This window comes from Clupea harengus, chromosome 22 (genome assembly GCF_900700415.2).
Source record: "Clupea harengus chromosome 22, Ch_v2.0.2, whole genome shotgun sequence".
NCBI lineage: Eukaryota > Metazoa > Chordata > Actinopteri > Clupeiformes > Clupeidae > Clupea > Clupea harengus.
The window spans coordinates 5,702,508-5,721,315 of record NC_045173.1 but is presented as its reverse complement, the minus strand read 5'-3'; the positions used below and the strand labels follow the sequence as shown (position 1 = coordinate 5,721,315).

The 18,808-nt window shown below is 41.2% G+C and overlaps 1 protein-coding gene across 3 annotated transcripts in view; it reads right to left on the bottom strand.

The window, feature by feature from the left end:
* Positions 1–1,821: 1,821 nt before the first annotated feature.
* tbc1d1 (TBC1 (tre-2/USP6, BUB2, cdc16) domain family, member 1) overlaps positions 1,822–18,808 on the bottom strand; it is a 49,233-nt gene continuing 32,246 nt past the window's right edge. For all 3 annotated transcript variants that reach the window (XM_031560273.2, XM_031560274.2, XM_031560275.2), the window contains 8 exons: positions 17,642–17,848; positions 16,307–16,468; positions 10,009–10,167; positions 8,916–9,160; positions 8,624–8,783; positions 4,160–4,329; positions 2,652–2,828; positions 1,822–2,483 (listed from right to left, as the gene is read on the bottom strand). In XM_031560273.2, coding sequence (XP_031416133.1) covers positions 2,202–2,483; positions 2,652–2,828; positions 4,160–4,329; positions 8,624–8,783; positions 8,916–9,160; positions 10,009–10,167; positions 16,307–16,468; positions 17,642–17,848 — 1,562 coding nt within the window. In that variant the 3' untranslated portion in view covers positions 1,822–2,201. The remainder of the gene's footprint in view (positions 2,484–2,651; positions 2,829–4,159; positions 4,330–8,623; positions 8,784–8,915; positions 9,161–10,008; positions 10,168–16,306; positions 16,469–17,641; positions 17,849–18,808) is intronic.

The following is an 18,808-nucleotide window of genomic DNA, read 5'->3' as shown; positions in this document are numbered from 1 at the left end:
GCCATTTCTGTCCTGGCATGGCATGTATGTGCCTGTGTATTGTATGGGAGTGTCTGGGTTTGAGCTATGCAAAGCATACTTCATACTAAAGTCATACATACTAGCCACACTACATCATCACCAGTTTTGCATATAGGGGCTGAGGTGAGGGTTGAAGTACAAGTATGAAGGTCGCATACCTCATGTTACTGTATAGAGAGGTAATGCAGTTACACCTCTTGGCAACTGATCTGTGAGCAACGCATTCCAGCCAAAGCTTCTTATATAATAATGTGCTCATGATAATAATGATGCAATTAAAACTCATGACTGAAGGACTTACAGTAAGACGCCCTACTGTCAAAGAAGGGGGCACATGGGGATAATTAAGGTCAAGGAGATGAATAAAGCTGAAATGAAGTGTACATCAGAATAGAACACCATACCCCTGAAAAGAACGAGTTCAAACAAGACTCCCCTAAACACATAAGGGGTGAGGTGGGGTCTGGAGAGGGTGGAGAGAGAGCAGAGAGTTAAGCTTCACTGCACAGGCGCCACATGTTGGGTGTTACTGCAGGCTCTGTCAATACATCTATTTGTCCTAACACCCTTCTAGCACACACGCACACACACGCACACACACACACACACACACACACAACACACACCCTGCAGACATGAGGCCCACTCTGACCTAAAAGCCGTGATCTTCCTGGAATGAACTACAACAAAATGTAGGGGTTTTGGGTGTGTCTACAGTGCTATGTTTCCTCCCTGGAGCTTTAGACAGATAGTAAAATAACCCATGATCAGAAGGGAGGAGGAAAGGAGAGAGAGAGAGAGAGAGAGAGAGAGAGAGAGAGAGAGAGAGAGAGACTAGAACTATTTGTTATTCCCTGTTCAAATTCTGGGTACTCAAACAGTGAATATTCTACTGTATAGAGAACCTAGCCTATGATGCCATTCTCATCAAAGTATTGTTGAACCTAAATTGTAGTGGTGAAAAGGATTCAACTGAACAAGTGTAAAGCCACACTATTACCGGTCTACATCAGGATGCTAGTCAAACTATAGCAGTATAGACGAAGCAGTACAGAAACTGTAGTTTCAGCTACCATAATCTGAGAAAACACTGCACCTGAACATAAATTAAGCCCTTGTTTTTTAGTTGTATTCTTTTATGTACTTACTTTCCATTGTTGTACTTACTGTTCCAGACAAACTATTGCAGTAGGATGGTACAATTTGTGTTCAACAATGTAAATATTTATATTAAACAAATTAAATGTGAAAGGAAAATAACAGCAATCCATGATCTAGAGCTTAGCAAGACCACACAAAGGATAAGAAAAAAATCTTCAGAGAGAGAGAGGGGAGAGAGCTTTAAGTCACTCTTTTAGCCCTAACATGCCTGAGAGAGAACAGACCAGAGGCTTATATGCAAATAAGAGGAGGTCCACCAGGACAGACACATAATTATATAGCATTAGGGTTTTAAATATTTCACATATTTTGTCATGTGTTTCAAATCAGAAATATTTACAAATAATGAACCTTTGTAGCATAAAATCAGTTTGTCAGAGTGGGCAAGCATTTACCTGTGCAAACCATTAAGAGGTGTTCTACTGCTATGTAACATGCACAAGACACTACAGAGGTCAACCATTTCTCTTATAATAATCTTTCAAGAACTTTTCTTGATTAAACCGAATTCATTGATTAATTAAATTATTATTTGCCATTTGTGGTTCTATTTCCATTTTAGGGGCCGTCTGTAGCCATTTCATTCCATGTTAATGAATATGTTTGGGTGTAAGAACTTAACAAGAATCTTCAGAGCCGTTTTAGTCAAAGCATATGAAATGTATTTATATAATGCACATAGAGAATATGAAAAGAGGAATACAAATAAATTTAATTTAAAAACAGAACTTGTGCAAAGCAGGGCCATGTCAGGTCCTCCGATGTAGTTTTTCTTCTCGCAGTAGGAGGGCATCTCATCTCCATGACAACAAGTGCCATCACAGACATCTGGGAACAGCCATTTAGTGACGCTTTTTTCCTCTACATCTTTGGAGTGCATAGAAGTTAAGGTTATCTGGTGCCACAGAGTCACTGTGACAACAAAGATGAGAATAGAACAGCAGGATCACCGTCTTTCACTCTAAATCATATAGTGTGCCTCTGAGGGGGGGGGATGTTGGGGAGTGAGGGTTGAGGGTTTATGAACGGAGTGGTGTTCTAGTCTGACCTATCTTAGGACTCGCCCTCGGAGGCTGACTTTGCTTGTGTAACTGGTTTGGATCAGAGTCCGGGTGGTAGTGTTCAGGTGCTAGATCCAGGGGGAGGCCGAGGGTTAGCAGTTGAGTTTGAAGATGGGTTATGGTGGCCTGCAGGGAGGCTTTGTCCTGCTGGAGACAGCAAACCTCCTTCTGAAGAGAATCTTCACTGGTCACCAAACCCTCAACATGAGCCTCCAGCCAACGGATTTTGGCATGTGCCACCTGCAAATAACGTAGATCTGATGTCATGAGGTCATTACAAAGAATCTACACTAGACATGAGCTTCTATTTCAACCCTTCCAAGGTGGTCTTCCATTGCATTACATTGTCACATTGGAGTAAACACTTTTTCAGGATAGTATATACATAAGTGAGTATTTCATTGGTACCTGAAGCTCTTCTAATAGGTCTATATTTTGCTGTCGGAGGCTGCCATTGGTCTTCTCCAGCTGGGCGGCTCGCTGTGATTGACTGAGGGTAGACGGGTTGTCAAGCAACTCATCCTGGAGGACGTGGTACTCAACCTCATAGGCCTGCAACTGTTTACTGATATCCATCTCAAAAACCTGGTCACACACAGTTGGATGCACAAATATGTATAAACAGGTTTAAATTAAGTAAATGTCAGAGGCAGGGGTGAGAGCTACTGCTTGCAGAGGCTGGTAAAACATCAATAACATGTCTTAACGGAAGTGAGTATGTGTGTGTGTGTGTGTGTGTGTGTGTGTGTGTGAGAGAGATCAAGAGACAAAGAGAGTCTGTGAATGTGGCTAGTTCAGACATGTGAATAGACAGAGAGCATCTATACATCTCAGGATAAACATACCATACAATAGAGAACTGAGTACTTGTGTCGTTGTGTGTGTGTGTGTGTGTGTGTGTGTGTGTGTGTTGTAAGCTTCCAACCTAAGGCCAACACCTTCGCTCCTAGGCAAAAATACTGAAAACAGACACCCTGTATGTGCTCGTATAAACACACACACAGACACACACACACTAGATTTCGAGACCTACTTTTAAAACAAAACCTAAAAAGCTACAATTATGGTGCTTATGTTTTAAAGGGTATGAATCATAAGCTAAATTGCATAAGTGTCATATCAACTCTGAAAATGGGGTAGAAAGGAGTATACCACCGTCTTGTAAGTCACTGAGATCTGACAAATAGTGTGTCGGGGAGGTCAGTACATGACCTAGGGGGTGCCACACATTCATAGATAAGTACAAGCATGAAATGTGAACATCTGTGGACACTAGTATCTGTGTAAGAATAAAGTCAATATGGACATGTTCTGTCCAAGCCTCCACTGATGGTTCTGAACACTGTCATCACCATAAGAGGTCAAAGGGAAGCCTACAGTAACTGGAAAGCAGGGGAAAGAGAAGAAGCTCAAACACACACTAAACAAATTCACCCTTATTGTTTTGACTTTATCATTGGTCCACTACATACTGCTTTTCCTCCACAGGAAAACAGACTGCGCACACACCCAGCTAAGTGTGTTTTGTCACCCACAAATGCAAAGACTACACACACCCTCTACATGGGCTCTGATGGGGTGGGGTGAAGTAAAGGTGTTAGTGGTACACCACTAAACCCGTAAAAGAGACACACCCGTAGTACAGACACACAAACACACAAATTATTTGGTTGGAAATCGTTGTTCAGGCAGAAAGACTCAAACACACACACACACACACACACACACACACACACACACACACACACACAGAAATGCACGCACATGCACGCACATGCACCCACACACCCCCACACACAAACACAAACATACACACACACGAAACAACCACACACACACACACAAACATACACACACACGAAACAACCACACCCACACACAAAGATCTGAATGTGAAATGCAAAACTGATCATAACCTGATTAATGGTCTTTTCCATCTGCACCAGGCCAAGATTGGGGAGCGTTGTCTTGATGAAATCCACAATTGACTCAAGACTGTCATGCTGCAGGATCAATGGTTTATGACTTCCCAGAAGGCTTAGAGCAACCTTGAATATGACCTCTGACCCGTGGAGAAAGAGCATGTCTGGGGGAAATAATACAACACTAAATGAAGGAATCACATACAGAAACAGTGACATGATATTAAATGAGCACAATGTGGCATTTTCAGAATTCTGAAACCCAAGCTGGTACCCTGGTGAGCGCCTGAGGCAGGGAGTGTCTACCCTCTATGGAGGTACCAAGACCAGAGAGGGCATGTGAAAGTATTGTGGGCCTGTTGCCACTTCTGGCTGGGTTAACTGAGCATAACCTCGTTTATCTCTGTTATGCATTCACAGATGGTTGCAATGACACAGATGGTTGCAAAGACACAGGCGCGCACGCACGCAAGCACACACCAAGGTTTCTTTTTCTGATTATTTCTTGCCGGAAATAATTAATTTTACAGGATAAATCTGAAACATACCAGGCACGTTTCAATAACACTCTACTAACGCAAATATAATGTATGGTTAGGTTGACGTAAGAATAACGACCTCAAATCAGTTTTACTATTTAACGAACAGTAACAGTTAAGCGAAACTAATAGTAACAATTGAGCAAAACCAGAACAAAAGTTACAAAAGTTAGGCCCCCATAACTGCAGAGCGCTGTCATCACTGTGAGGTGCTGGTGCTGATTCAGTTGTCACTTTAGGGAAGGTTGCACCCTTAAATAAAGTATTGTAAGTATTGTAAGTATTGAGCAATTCACTGAATTTGACAAAAAGTGTACGAGTTTAGAATCGCATTTACTTCAGGCAAACAGACATTTTTCACCAGGGGCGCCCACACGATTCTCGTTCATGGTATGCACACTCAAGAAAGTTGAGCCACCATAGAATGTGCTACACACAATGTAAGTGGCAGCACCTCATTTTTGGAAAAACGTCGACAAACCATCTATGGACATCAACAGAAGTGAATTAGCATGGGACAGTGTGACACAGACTGCACAGCAAAAGAAGCCACCTTTGAAAAGAAATCAGTTTCGTGGAACATTATTTTATTAAATAACGTAACCTACATTAGTTTAATGAACTGCTCCAGCCAAAACATGATTTGGCTCCCATTTTTCCATAGTTTTGAGTTAATAAACATAGCCCTACATTTGTTTTACAAACACGTTTTCTTTCTTTTTTAGATCAGTCAGATGCCGGCTAGCTAACTTGCTAGAACTGAACCCAATGACAAAGAGGTAGCATCCCCGGATTTTAAATGCATTTTGAAAGAAGGAGTAAACGTGGATCAGATAAATAGGTGTGTGTTTCTGGGTCAATAATTCATTTTGAAAGAAGGAGTAAACGTGGATCAGATAAATAGGTGTGTGTTTCTTGGCCACTAATTCATTTTGTGCACCAACAGTAACCCAACCCTGTTTTTACACTCTCTCGTTAAAAGAATGAAACTACCTTACAGTGAAAGACCAACTCTCCTGGTCCCTGTTGTGTCAAACTCCTTGAAAACTCTCTCTGTCCTGATTTCAAAGTCTTCATAAATACTCATTAGAGCCGACCCTGTTATTACAGCCAATGTGTCCATCATACTGTTCCTCAGGTATGTCTTTAAATATTGGTAAGTATTATGGATGACATTTTTCCAGTAAAAGTTAAGACAGTCATCAACTAACAAAATACACAATGAAAACAAAATCCAACTGTTATAAAGATAAAAAGAGAGTGTAGGAAGACTGAAAGAAGATTGTGCAAATACAAACTTCAGATCCAATATCAAATCCATGAAGAAATGCTCTGCATATATAATGCTGATATGTGCAAAGCAAGACAGTCTTCTCAAACATCATACATAAACAACTCTTGTGTGCTATTTGCAACAGATAAGAAGTTACCAAACCCCCCTTCACAGCTGCCACCTGACATGCTCTCTGTTAATAAGCACAATGAGTTGGTCTTTTTTCAAAGGCAAAATTCATCAAATCAGGCAGAATATATCCTCTCAGTTACTAACAACTCAACATTTGGAATTACCAGCAACAAAGACAGAGAAACTCAAACTAAATTTAGTTTGATAGATAATAACAGCACTGAATCTCAACACTTCCACATGCTGCTTAGATACTTTGCTTACCAACTTTTTCAAATCTGTTTTCCACCACTTGGCAGCAGACATGCTTCAAATTGTAACTGTATTTATTGTTGTCTGGCACATTTCCGAAGACCCTAAAAACAGCTGTTATAAAGCCCCTACACAAAAAGAATACTCTAGATGCTTCCATACTTAACAATTACCGGCCTACAGAAAAACTGATTCATGTCTTCATAGGCCTTCCTAAAAAAGACCACCAAACCGCTTCAGGTTGTACAAAATAGTCCTTATGAAAATGAAAAGAAATCCCCACATTACTCCTTGCACGGTCTTCCAGTAATCTACAGAATCAACTTCAAAGCACTGCTGCCAGTTTGAGTCACTAAACGGGACAGGACCGATGACCTCCCAGATATGTTTCAGCAGCACACACCTGCTAGAGACAGATTGGATTATGTGTATGAAACGTGCTATAGACATAAACAGATTGGATTATGTGTATGAAACGTGCTATAGAAATAAACAGATTGGATTATGTGTATGAAACGTGCTATAGAAATAAACAGATTGGATTATGTGTATGAAACGTGCTATAGAAATAAACAGATTGGATTATGTGTATGAAACGTGCTATAGAAATAAACAGATTGGATTATGTGTATGAAACTTGCTATAGAAATAAACAGATTGGATTATGTGTATGAAACGTGCTATAGAAATAAACAGATTGGATTATGTGTATGAAACGTGCTATAGAAATAAACAGATTGGATTATGTGTATGAAACGTGCTATAGAAATAAACAGATTGGATTATGTGTATGAAACGGGCTATAGAAATAAACTCGCCTCACAGCTGAATGACCTCTCCACCCGAGGCAAACGAGACAGGGAGCGTCAGTAGAACTTTAATTATATTGTGAATGTTTTGGGTCTTTTATCCACTGTCTCTCTGAGGATGGTGCACAGATCAGAATCAGTTCCCTACTGCATCGCTGTGTTGTTCCAGCTCCACATCTACATCTTATTTTACTTTTAGTTTGACATTTTCTTCGGGTACATTTCAGTTTACAAAAATGTCTCGAAACCATTGGTTTTCGGCTTAGTTTCAGTTTGCGATAATAACTCTGGTAGGCTGTTTATAGGCTGTTGTAAGCAAAAATGTCCTGTTTAGGGATAGCATATGTTATAGCTACATTTTGTGTGAGCATTAATACCGGACATTTTGGCAAGCAACTACCGGCTAATGGAAACCCTCACACACACAAACACACACACACACACACACACACCCACCCGTGTGCACTTCACAGATCACTGCCGTATCAAAGCATTCTACGCGCCAGTGTCTGTGCTTCAGTGGCAGTGACACGGCACTAAATGTGTCCACAGTGAAAAACAAGATTCCCCCAATCTTGCCTTCAAATGTACAGTACTTTTTGTGTCTGATCCTGACAGACTTAATATAAAAAATACAGACTTATTATCAAAAATGATTTTAACATAAAATAAACAGCAAGATCAACTGTGTTTTTATGAAATCTCAGCATGCAATTTGATCTCTGCAGAAATATGCAGAGCACAGACTTGTCAGACAGCTCCAGTTGGATTAGATGCAAATTCCAAACCTACCAGTTTTCATGTAATTTTATAAAACAAACCCGTGTCTCGACCACACCTGTGTATTAACCACAGTTAAACGTTAAATCATCCTGTCAAGTAAAACTACACGCTATGTAGTTGTGGTGTGAGCGCTACTAAACAAAAATGCTACACCCTCTCCTTGCACACACGCACATGCACACTACCTCATTCCCACTCACAGTGAAAACCATGCATTTATTAAGTGTTTATTTGGTATTATGGTGCTGTGTGGGTATGGACACTGAATGTTTAAGTCGAATCAGTAATCAGATCCCCTGGTAATCTCTGAGAGATTGCCTTTTATTAAGAAATTAAACTTTGCTTCAGGTTATGCAACAAACGGTGTTACTTGGAGCTAACTAGCTAGCTAAAGGAAACTTTTAAATAACCTTAAACTGTTTAAATGGCAGTGTTCCATTTGCATGACAAGATATCTAGTTATCTAGCCGATGTAACAGTTACAGGAAAAGGTAGAAACCTACAGGGTGTCTGTGCAGCTTTTTTACATGAATTCTTATTCACACATACTAAGATTAGTTCATACTAACACATGCTAGCAGCTGCCATCTGTCAAGATGGTTCCCTAAGCTTGCGAAAGCTAGGCTAGTTAAAAAGCTATGAGCTTCCCCCTTGTGTTCCATGTGCTTACCAAAGACCCTGGCTACAAAGCCCAGAGGGAAGTGTGATGCAAAAGCCGTGAGGAACCAGGGGGCTGCGTAAAGACTGGGTCCAATCTCATAGTTCTCCAGGTGGTTATACAGCTCTCTGTGGTAATCATGGAGCAGCCGAGATAACTGATACATCTGAATCTAAAAGAGGAAAAAAAAAAGAGTAGCATGTGGAATGTCAGGTATGAGCATGGATGTACCATCGGTTACATGTCAGGTACAGGTATAGATGAAACAGCATGTGGTACCCTTTGGACGTTGAGTCTGTAGTACCTGTAGTATGATCATGTCAGGACGGTACTGCTTGCGAAGCCCCATGTCGTACATGAGAAACTTGAGCATGTTGAAGGCCTCCTCCTCGCCCATGTGCAACAGCAGCACCCCCGCTACAAAGCTGAGGCCCTGGCAGTAGCCCACCTCAGGGTCCAGCAGTGAGTAGGCCTTCAGCAGGTTGTACAGGGACAGCTGCCCTGCGCCCAGCTGTGTGGAGAAATATGGGTGTGTGGGGAAGGTGCGGCCTGTTGAAGGAAAACATACTAATAATAATTTTTGTATCCCAGTTATGGTCAGTTGATTGGTTTGTAAGGTCACCTTACGTAATCCTCATAGTCTCGTTACACATACAGGCTACATGATTTTAAGTGTTAGCTAACTGGCAGCATGTATTTGGAGGGAAACAGAACTGAACCTGCTCACTATGTATGTGTGATGTGAAGAATGTGCGTTGTTATACAGTTGCACATAAATAAAAAAATACTGTAATGTGAAATGGTGGGAAAATGTGTTGGGCAGAAACTGGTGAGAATGGGTGCGTACAGCTACCGAGATATGAGCAAAAATGAAAACGTGCTTATTATAGCGCCCCCTACAGGCGAAAATCATTTCACCAGTTTTGAATCTATGGTGAAGATTTGGTGCCTGTGCGACCTGTGCTGCCCGTCACGTTTTGCTGGAGAAAAATAATAAGTAAAACCAGAACAAATATGAGCCTGGACCATCCAAGAAAATGAGAGGTACTTATTTTGAGCTGAAGTAGGACCCTTTATAGAAGAGGTGATATCTTAGCCAGCCCTTGTTAACTTCCCTTTTCGGGTGAATGAGCAGGAGTGGGTGGGTGGATGGGGGTTCTATCAGTTGCATCACTATTTTGAAATATAATATAGCAAATGTTCTTTAGTACATGGCCAGGAATGCACTTTGATGTGGTAATGGTAAATTTGCTTTTACGAGGGAAGGCGTTCCCACACACTTGTCATACCTTAAATATTCTTCCAAATATTTTAAGTGATATGACATGAGTGAGAGTGTGGTTGGTAAAAGATATCCCCACAGTTGTACAGTTGACAGTGTGTGTCCAGACACTTACCTAGGTCTATAAGAATGGCGTGTTGTTGTGAGGTGAGTTGTTTGAGTAGCTCTTTGTAAGGGGTGTCAGTGGTGGGACTCTTGCTGGGCACCTGCTGTCTCAGGTGGTACTGCTCTGATAGTAACTTCCAGATCTCACCACGATGCTGCCGTGGAACTCCTTTGAAGAAAAATAGCAAGGAACAGTGATTGCAATCTTACACAAGAACTGATCAAATGAGCAGATAACAACATTCTTGAATCTTGAAATTGAATGCAGAAATACATGCACATGAACTCCCTCACCCTCACACGTGTAGAAATGCACATCTACACATACAACCTCCACACCAGGGGTGTAGCAGTACACAACATTCACATTTCGGTATATACCTCAGTTTTGGGGTCATGGTTGGTACGTTTTCAGCACAGTGGGGAAACCAACAACAACAAATAAAAATGCAGAAAATAATTTGTTTTTGTTTATTTTGAAAAAAAATAAAAATAAATAAATAAACATTCAACTGATTGGCCCTAATTCTTATTGTAACAGCTAAGGCACTCAAATACTGGTATTCTGTTAATAAAACAAAATAAAGAACAAAAGTAAAATACAGCTACAAGCGGCGATCATAGGGGTCCAAGCAGTAGCAGAAATGGTGAAAAAGATGTAATGGTGAGTGTTCCGCCCCCCTGCGCCCCCCGCCTGCAGTCCCTGTACTGGCCATACAGACGCCGCAGGTTGTGGGCCTGCAGCGGGGAAACTAATTAGTGGTAATGACCCACACCTGGCGTCGGGGTGGGTATAAAAAGCACTTGAGGTCTTGTGAGCGGCCCACTTGAGCTTCCGCTCCTCACTCATTCACTAAACTAAACTCATAGTTTTCAGTTTCATTGCTCGACTTACCCTTGTAATAGTAACCTTACGAGCCCACTGTATACCCACTAAGCTGTTCTACAATACTAAAATGTGCTCTCCCCATATTATCCACTAATAATGGATATGCCATCTTATGTTTGTATGCATCATGAATATGCCATTTATGTTTGTATGCATCATGTACAACTGGTGGCCATGTTGTCTGGTGAGATTAGTATGCGTATTACATTCCTTCAGCTCCAGATGATGTAGTAGGCCTACCTGGGTCTGTGAAGTGTGTTGACATTGAAAACATGCTGGCCAAAAAATATATACATATAATAAACAAGTCCTGTCTCGTGATGCAAATCTCAGCAAAGGTCACTGTCCCTCACTGTCCACTACCATGTGGTTTTGTGGTGCATCCAGAGGCAGCCCAGGGGGTACGTGAGATTTTTAAAAAATATATTTAAAATTAGCATCCATTCAAAAATCCTTTAAAAATAGTTATTTAATAAATATTCAATAAAATCTAAGTGTAAGTTCATAAAGTGAATGTTACATTGCTATTCACTTTAATTATCCTAAAAACCCATAGTCTCCCCAATTCATAGTTTTCAGTCACGTGACTACAATGGGTACCTGGCGGGCAAAAAGAACAGCGAAACAGCGAAGATGGGTACCAACAGTGGACATCTTTGAGCAGTGCAGCCTACTCAATTAGGATCGCCATCAACCACAGATCATACCACTATAGCCAGACAGAGATATCTAGAAAAAAATTGCATTTTAAAAACTTGTGATCCCTTTACTGCACCCGCTAATATTTTTATTTCTATAACGTCGTCGAAGTCCCTGCCTGAGCTCCAGTTTGGAGATATTTACATCTATCTAATAGAAAATCCGTCCTCCTACACATCTCAAAAACTGAAAGCCTACAAAAGCACAGATAGTTATTTAATTTTCAGAAGTGGATGGGTTCACAACGCTGTTGTCTGGAAGGTGAAAACAAAAAACATCTTCATAATCAGAGCAAAGATGAGTGCCATTTAATAGCTAGATACCAGCTAGCGAGCTACCTGCTGTTAGCTAGCAGCCTTTAGCCTACCCAATGCTTTTCTTTATCATTTGACACAATTTCCTGGTTTAAACAAGTATGAACACCTGGTCTGGCGAATGACAACTGAAATTATCTTCCCATATATTTTCTACTGGCATTGTAGTATTACCAGTTGGATTACAAAATACAGTAGCCTAGCCTACTTGCTTAGGTACTTGTCGCAACCTCAGAGCAGAAGCCGGGTAATCCAATTTTATTTGGTGTTGATGCTTTGTTTCTTGACTTTATTTCTTGATCTATTCCAGTTTTAGGTAGTTATTCTGATAAATGAGGCGACCAGAACAGGGTTACTGCTTTTATTGCAAGCTCCAAAAAGAAGGCTACTTTACTGCGTGTCCGAGAAAAGTTGACCCAGAAGACGTCTACAATCAGCTGGCGGCAACGTGGGCGGGTTTTAAATGCGATAAAAACCCAATCCGGGCTTGTCTCTTCGGCGATTTGAACAGCCAACTGAGCAACAACTGGCATTTTACTACCTAAGTCAGACAATGTTAAAGCGGAGATATTAAATTATCTTAAATGAAAGGTGGTTGGTTCCTGTATAAATTCCAGTGGTAGACAGCTGTGGAATGCTTTTCTTGTCCGCCAGCTGGGCATTCTGACGTCACGTGAAAACTATGAATACCAGGATGGTTTGACCCAACCTGACACACGCTACCTGTCATCACCTGTCAACTGCCGCCTTGAAAACTCAAACAATGGAGTCATGGTTGAAGCGTAGCAGCAATGCTGCTGGAAATACGGAGTGACACGCGCCAAAGAAGGCCAACCCAGAGCCGGAAAAAGTCTGTCAGTATTCCGAAGAATATGTTTTAATTTACGCCCACGAGTTGCCATCCACCCAAGGCTTTGTGTTTCTTCTGTGGGGAGAGATTAGCCAACAGTGGCATGAAGACAGCACATCTTCAGCGGCATCTCAACACAAAACATGCAGGTCACCTGAGATTTTTAAGAGGAAACTCATCTCAAGACACGATCTCAAGACATCAGCCTGGAGGCCTCTTATGCGGTGTCTTTGCTCATAGCTAAAGCCAAGAAACCGTTCACTATAGCCGAAGATCTGCTTCTTCCCGCCGCCGTTGTGCTGGTGCTTGTACTGTCAACACTGAAAATTTAAGATTGAACATTGTTGCATTGAACTGAGTGCTTTTGCAATTACGTTTTAGTGAGAAACTTGTGCTTGTGCTTCACTGAGAATCTTTGTCAGTCTTGGTTGCAGGGAGGCAACTGCTGTGATCAAGCACTTCTCCAGGCACAGTCTGTTTCAATGCAACAATGTTCAATCTTCAATTTTCAGTGTTGACAGTTTAATAAATCAGACAATGATGGCATAGCGTTGTGTATTACATCTTTTTTTCAATCAAAAATGCTTTGCGCTGGTTAGGGTGTACTTGGCTAAAAAGATATTTCACAGGGGGTAGATCACTGAAAAAAGGTTGAGAACCACTGATCTAAAGGGTCCAAAACTATAAACTATAGTTTCAAAGTTGGGTTTTCATCACATTCCTGAGCTGTTTTCATGTACTCGCCAGCTGCCACTAATATATTCTCAGGGCACTTTGTGCCTTCCACGCATTCTTCCGAGTCACTTTGGTTGAAGTAGCTGATATGTGTTCTCCCAAAAAAAAAGTTATTTTTTTTGGTTCTGTTGTTCCAACTAATTATTGTCCAATCATTGTTGATTGGACCCATACATTTTCAGATTTCATTTTCAGAGTCCTGTAAGGCTCATTGTGCAATGGGCCGTGTTTGGTCCCAGTCTCTTTTGCCGAACTTCACATCCTATTTAAATGGTGGTATACCGAGGGAAGCACCAACATTGGAAAGCAGATCTTCAATAGTGAAGCCCTTGTCTGCCATGACTTAATTACCAGGTTTGAGGAGGTGCAAGATGCCACACTTTCTGGTGATATCGGAAATGGACCCGGTGTCGAGGGGAGATATGAAGGTCACTGCACCACGTGGAGCTTTAAATGTAGTGGTGCTTTTATAATTGGAGGTGATCTCTGAGTTCAGTGTCAGAGAAGCTGGGCTCTCACAGCGAAATTCAGTGCAGAATTTCACAGAGTTTTGGAAAAGCCACTAGTCTGGATATCCATATGGGGACTGAACCCAACAGCAGGAAAAGCTAGTTCGCCCAGGTGATGGTGTGGCTCACTCATCTGGAAGGTGTCGGTAATTACCTGGCCTTTAAGACGAGCTGCTACCCGGCAGCCGCAGATGAAGAACTCTATTCTATCTTGGTGCTGTAAATGCCTCTTGTCCAATCCTCTGCGCCTTGGTCCAGTAAACAATATTTTTTTGTAGAGGGACTCCCAAAACACTTGGAACACCTCCAAGGCCAGAAACCTCATGTAATACCTCATGGTCACACAGAATCTGCCCAGGATGGTCTGTGGCCCCATAGACATCAATCTGCCCAGGATGGTCTGTGGCCCCATAGACATCAATCTGCCCAGGATGGTCTGTGGCCCCATAGACATCAATCTGCCCAGGATGGTCTCTGGCCCCATAGACATCAATCTGCCCAGGATGGTCTGTGGCCCCATGGGCATCAATCTGCCCAGGATGGTCTGTGGCCCCATAGACATCAATCTGCCCAGGATGGTCTGTGGCCCCATAGACATCAATCTGCCCAGGATGGTCTCTGGCCCCATAGACATCGTCTGCAGCCTGGCTTCCAGCTCCACAATATACTCAAGGGCCTCATCGAGCGCACCTACAAAATAAAACAATAAAACAGTTCAATACGCTTGTCATTTCCTTTGATTCTAATGTTATAATAGTCAAGCAAATAATAGTAAAACATACCATACAGGATAGTCAAAGCTAGTTAACAGATATTTTCTTATCTTTTCAGCATAATCATTTTGAATACCATCAAACTACGGGTAGGCTAATGTTACAACAATTATTCTTTCTTTATAATGTATCAAACAAAACATGTCATCAGTTTGCCTACGGCCTAGGGAGAAATGCCCAGACCTCGACTTGGGTCATGGCATATATTTCTAGAAATGTATCACCATCTAGTTGGTCTATTCAAAATAGAAAAGTATTTTCGTACATTCACCGGTTCTTATTTTGATAGCGGTTTCACTACTTCTTTGCTAGAGGTCAGCGGTGAAGCTGAAGTAGGAAGTAATTTACATACTGTTCATCTGTATGACATGTTGTTCACATGCTTTAAAAACTTTCCTGAAATGTTTGTGCCTTGGACAGCGTTTGCTTGTAAGTAGGCTATCAATGAGGAAAGATATACAGTTGCATTTAATTAAGTAAATGTGGACAACTAATTCATTTAGTTAGCAATGCGTTTTTATGTTAGCTATACTGTGCTGGATACTGAGCAGCATACATAGGCATACAAGTAAACCGCCTTAACTTTTCTCCGTCTGATGTTCATTCAAGTAATTTTCTAGTCCAGTACTCGTCACTTAAAAGAGTATGTCATTACATGCTGTGTTTAAAGGGTAATGCATGATCAAACTTCCCTCACATAGGCATAAGTTACATATCGGTGCTTACCAGAGAGGGGGGGGGGGGGGGGGGGGGGGTGTTGCGTAGTCCTGCTCCTTGGTGCTCCTTGGTGCTTCTCTCATCTGGAACCCTTAGTTTGTGACGGATGGTTTGTGTTTAGTTTTGATTTTGTTCCAACTGAAACGACTGGGGACAGCACCCATCTTTAGCCGAGTGCCCCCTATATCATAATCTGCAGCCGCAAAAAAGCGCTGACCGCAGACCAAGGTGCTTCCCTTGCGAATAACAAAATGCATCCCTTCATTTCTCGATTGCTCTCACCTACTTTATCCGGTCAAGGTAACAATGAAAGTGTGAAACCTGGAAATGTGAAAAAAGGCTAATAGGGTTCCAGCTTGGACCCCTAATAACACAAATGTCAGTAATGAATGCACACATGGATGCACAATGTAGTGGCAATGTATGACCATATGATTTTCTACGACCGAGTATGGCTGCATATCCGCAGCCATAAATACTCTCTATCATTATTATGACTTTGTCACGGACTGAATCTGCAGTGGGAGGCTCTCAGAACGCTGTGGGGAGGACTTGCCTCCCGTTATGTTTTTGTCTCGTTCCGCTAGTTGACTCATTGGGGTGATGCCATCATAAATGAAATGTGACAGGAAATGAATTGTCCTGTACCAAACGGGTCGGGACGAAAACATGTACATGTACACATTAACAGCTCTGATGTTTGACATATAATAATAACCGTAGTAGTTCTTGTAATGCTTGAGGCAGTTCTTAACAACAACTTATCATTCGAGTTGGCACACACTTCCACAGTCTTTGTACTGGCGCAAAATGTTGTCGTACCCTGGCCAACAGCCATGTGGATGCTCTCTGTGTCAAACTTGACCTTTGCCCTCCCAGGTGTGCCCAGCATCCTCTCCCACACGAGTGTAACATCCTTCAGGCAGGGTGTGATCTCCTCATAATCCAACTTCAGCCGTCGACTCTGAAGATCACTCTCAGAGGCTGTAGACATACAAACATTTAGTTGCGCCATTAGTACTGTCTCAAAATAAATAGTACATGTCCACTGTAGTCAAACAGTAAGTTACATTCATTTGGGAGAATTGTGGTCAAAAGATTTCTATTTTTGAAAAAAAAAATGATGATATATCACGAACCTTTAAAACTACCAAAAAAATGGATTTCAAGTAATCGGTCACTAACTAACACTACCACTGACAAAATGAAAAGCATTTACATCTTTAATCGATTCTTTATAGGAATCGTGGAGAACTTTTTTGGCTAATGTAAACATCTGAAATAGACTTAAAAAAACATTTTTTTTTTTTTTTTTTGGAGACAACTACACAGGTGCAAAGAACACTTCAGGGAAAGAGGAAAAACTTGGCTGTTGATTTCAATTCAACTTAAACAGAACTATAGTAACATCTGAGAAGAACAATCCTCATTAATGTAACAGTCATAACTGTCTATTTGTAGTGTGGATTAGCCCAATTATAAATGGACAAGCAAAGACCAAATGAATGACTATAGTCATCATGTAAATGAAAAGGCTAGTATGTGCACTGTGTTCACAGAATGTACACTGTAAGGATCTCTGTCTGAACTGGAAACAGTACTTTCTCAGATAAATATGCAAAAGCATTAGCTTAACCTACTATTTGGGGTATTCTCCAGGCAAAGTTCAGTAGGTCGGCATCCCTTTTCTAACTGTTTTTGCACGATGGCATAGCTGGTATTTTTAAGGTAGCACCTAGGACCGTTTTGGATTGGATCATGGGTTAGGAATTAGGGCTGGGTAGCTTCCTCAAGTACACTGCCGTACAGGTGGGCAAATGGCAAATATTGACAGGTGTGTATAAACAAAGGATTGGAAGGCTGCCAGACTCCCTTTTAAAGGTCAGTGGAGCTGGCAGGGCTGGCGTCTGACCTATATAATGCTTGCTGTTGTTTTTGTGATGGAGGAAGTAAATCACCCGTAACCATATAATTTCACTACTTTTTTTATGGAGAGTGGGTGTGGCTGACTGGGTGTGGCTGACTGGGTGTGTCAGAATTTCACAGAGGTAGTTTATCTCAGACAGGAAAAGGTGGGGGAATACCATGGACTGAGGTGCCCTTTTGTGGTTTCTGCTGGCTATTGTCTGTGTGCGTGTTCATGTGTATCTCTATTACCTTGTAGTTTCTGGTTCTCCTTCTCCATTCTCAGCAGTAAGATTTGCTGCAGAATGGCCTTCCTCCACAGCTCTCTTATCTCTGCCCCACTCCGCCGCCTTCTTTCCTCCGGCACGGACCCCAGCTGTCCGTCAACACTGAGCCCACTCCCAGACACGCCTCCCAAGGCCATGGCACCGCCCACATCCAGAGCACAGTCTACTCTGTCTGAATGGAGAAGAAAATTAGTCAAGGAGCAAAGATATTAAGAACACATGTACATGTACAACTCTGTGACATAACACTGTAATGAAGTGAGTTTCACAGTGGTATATCGGACATAATCCACTACTCCATATTCCATTGTTGTATCACTTTACTCGTGCTTCAGTCACTTGTGTTTAATAGTTAATATAGTGACGTCCAAGTTTACTAACAACTGGCTGGCTTGGGTATAAATGAAACTAGGTAGCGCCGTTTTTAAGTTGTGACATCATGGATAAGTTAGTTAGTCATTAGTAGGGCTGAACGATTTGGGAAAATAATCTAATTGCGATTTTTTTACCAAAATATTGCGATTGCGATTCGATATGCGATTTTTTTTTTATCCTCTTTTTTTCCCAACAAAACGTAATGAATGATTTAAATATGACCAACACAATATTAGATACATTTAGTGTAAAATATTCTTTCCCACATTTTACATTTTTATTTAACTGCTCATTACAGAAACAAGAACAACAAATTTATTTTTTATTTTTTTGTGACCACGTTTTTTAATCGCGAACGTTGCGGTTAGAAAATCGCGTTCTATCATATCGCGATTAAATCGCAAATGCAATTAATCGTTCAGCCCTAGTCATTAGTGCTGGCTTTTCCTTTTATGAGACCAATTACACACCCGACACACCTGTTCTCTTTGTGCTTTATGGAGTAATGTGGAGTAGTGAAAAAAATAAAATTGTGCTTCCGGGATTGGTCTGTAATGTTAATGTTAAACTGTAATGTAATATATTTTAACATATTTTCATTCTAATAAATGGATTTAAACGGAAGTTAGTATGAAGTTGGGGGAGTCTAGAGAGAATTCTAATGGGAAATCCGCATTTTTCTAATTATTGTACTGGATATGGTGACGGTCTATTCTTTATTTTCTGCATAGTTGTATTCTTATTTTTCTGTGTAATT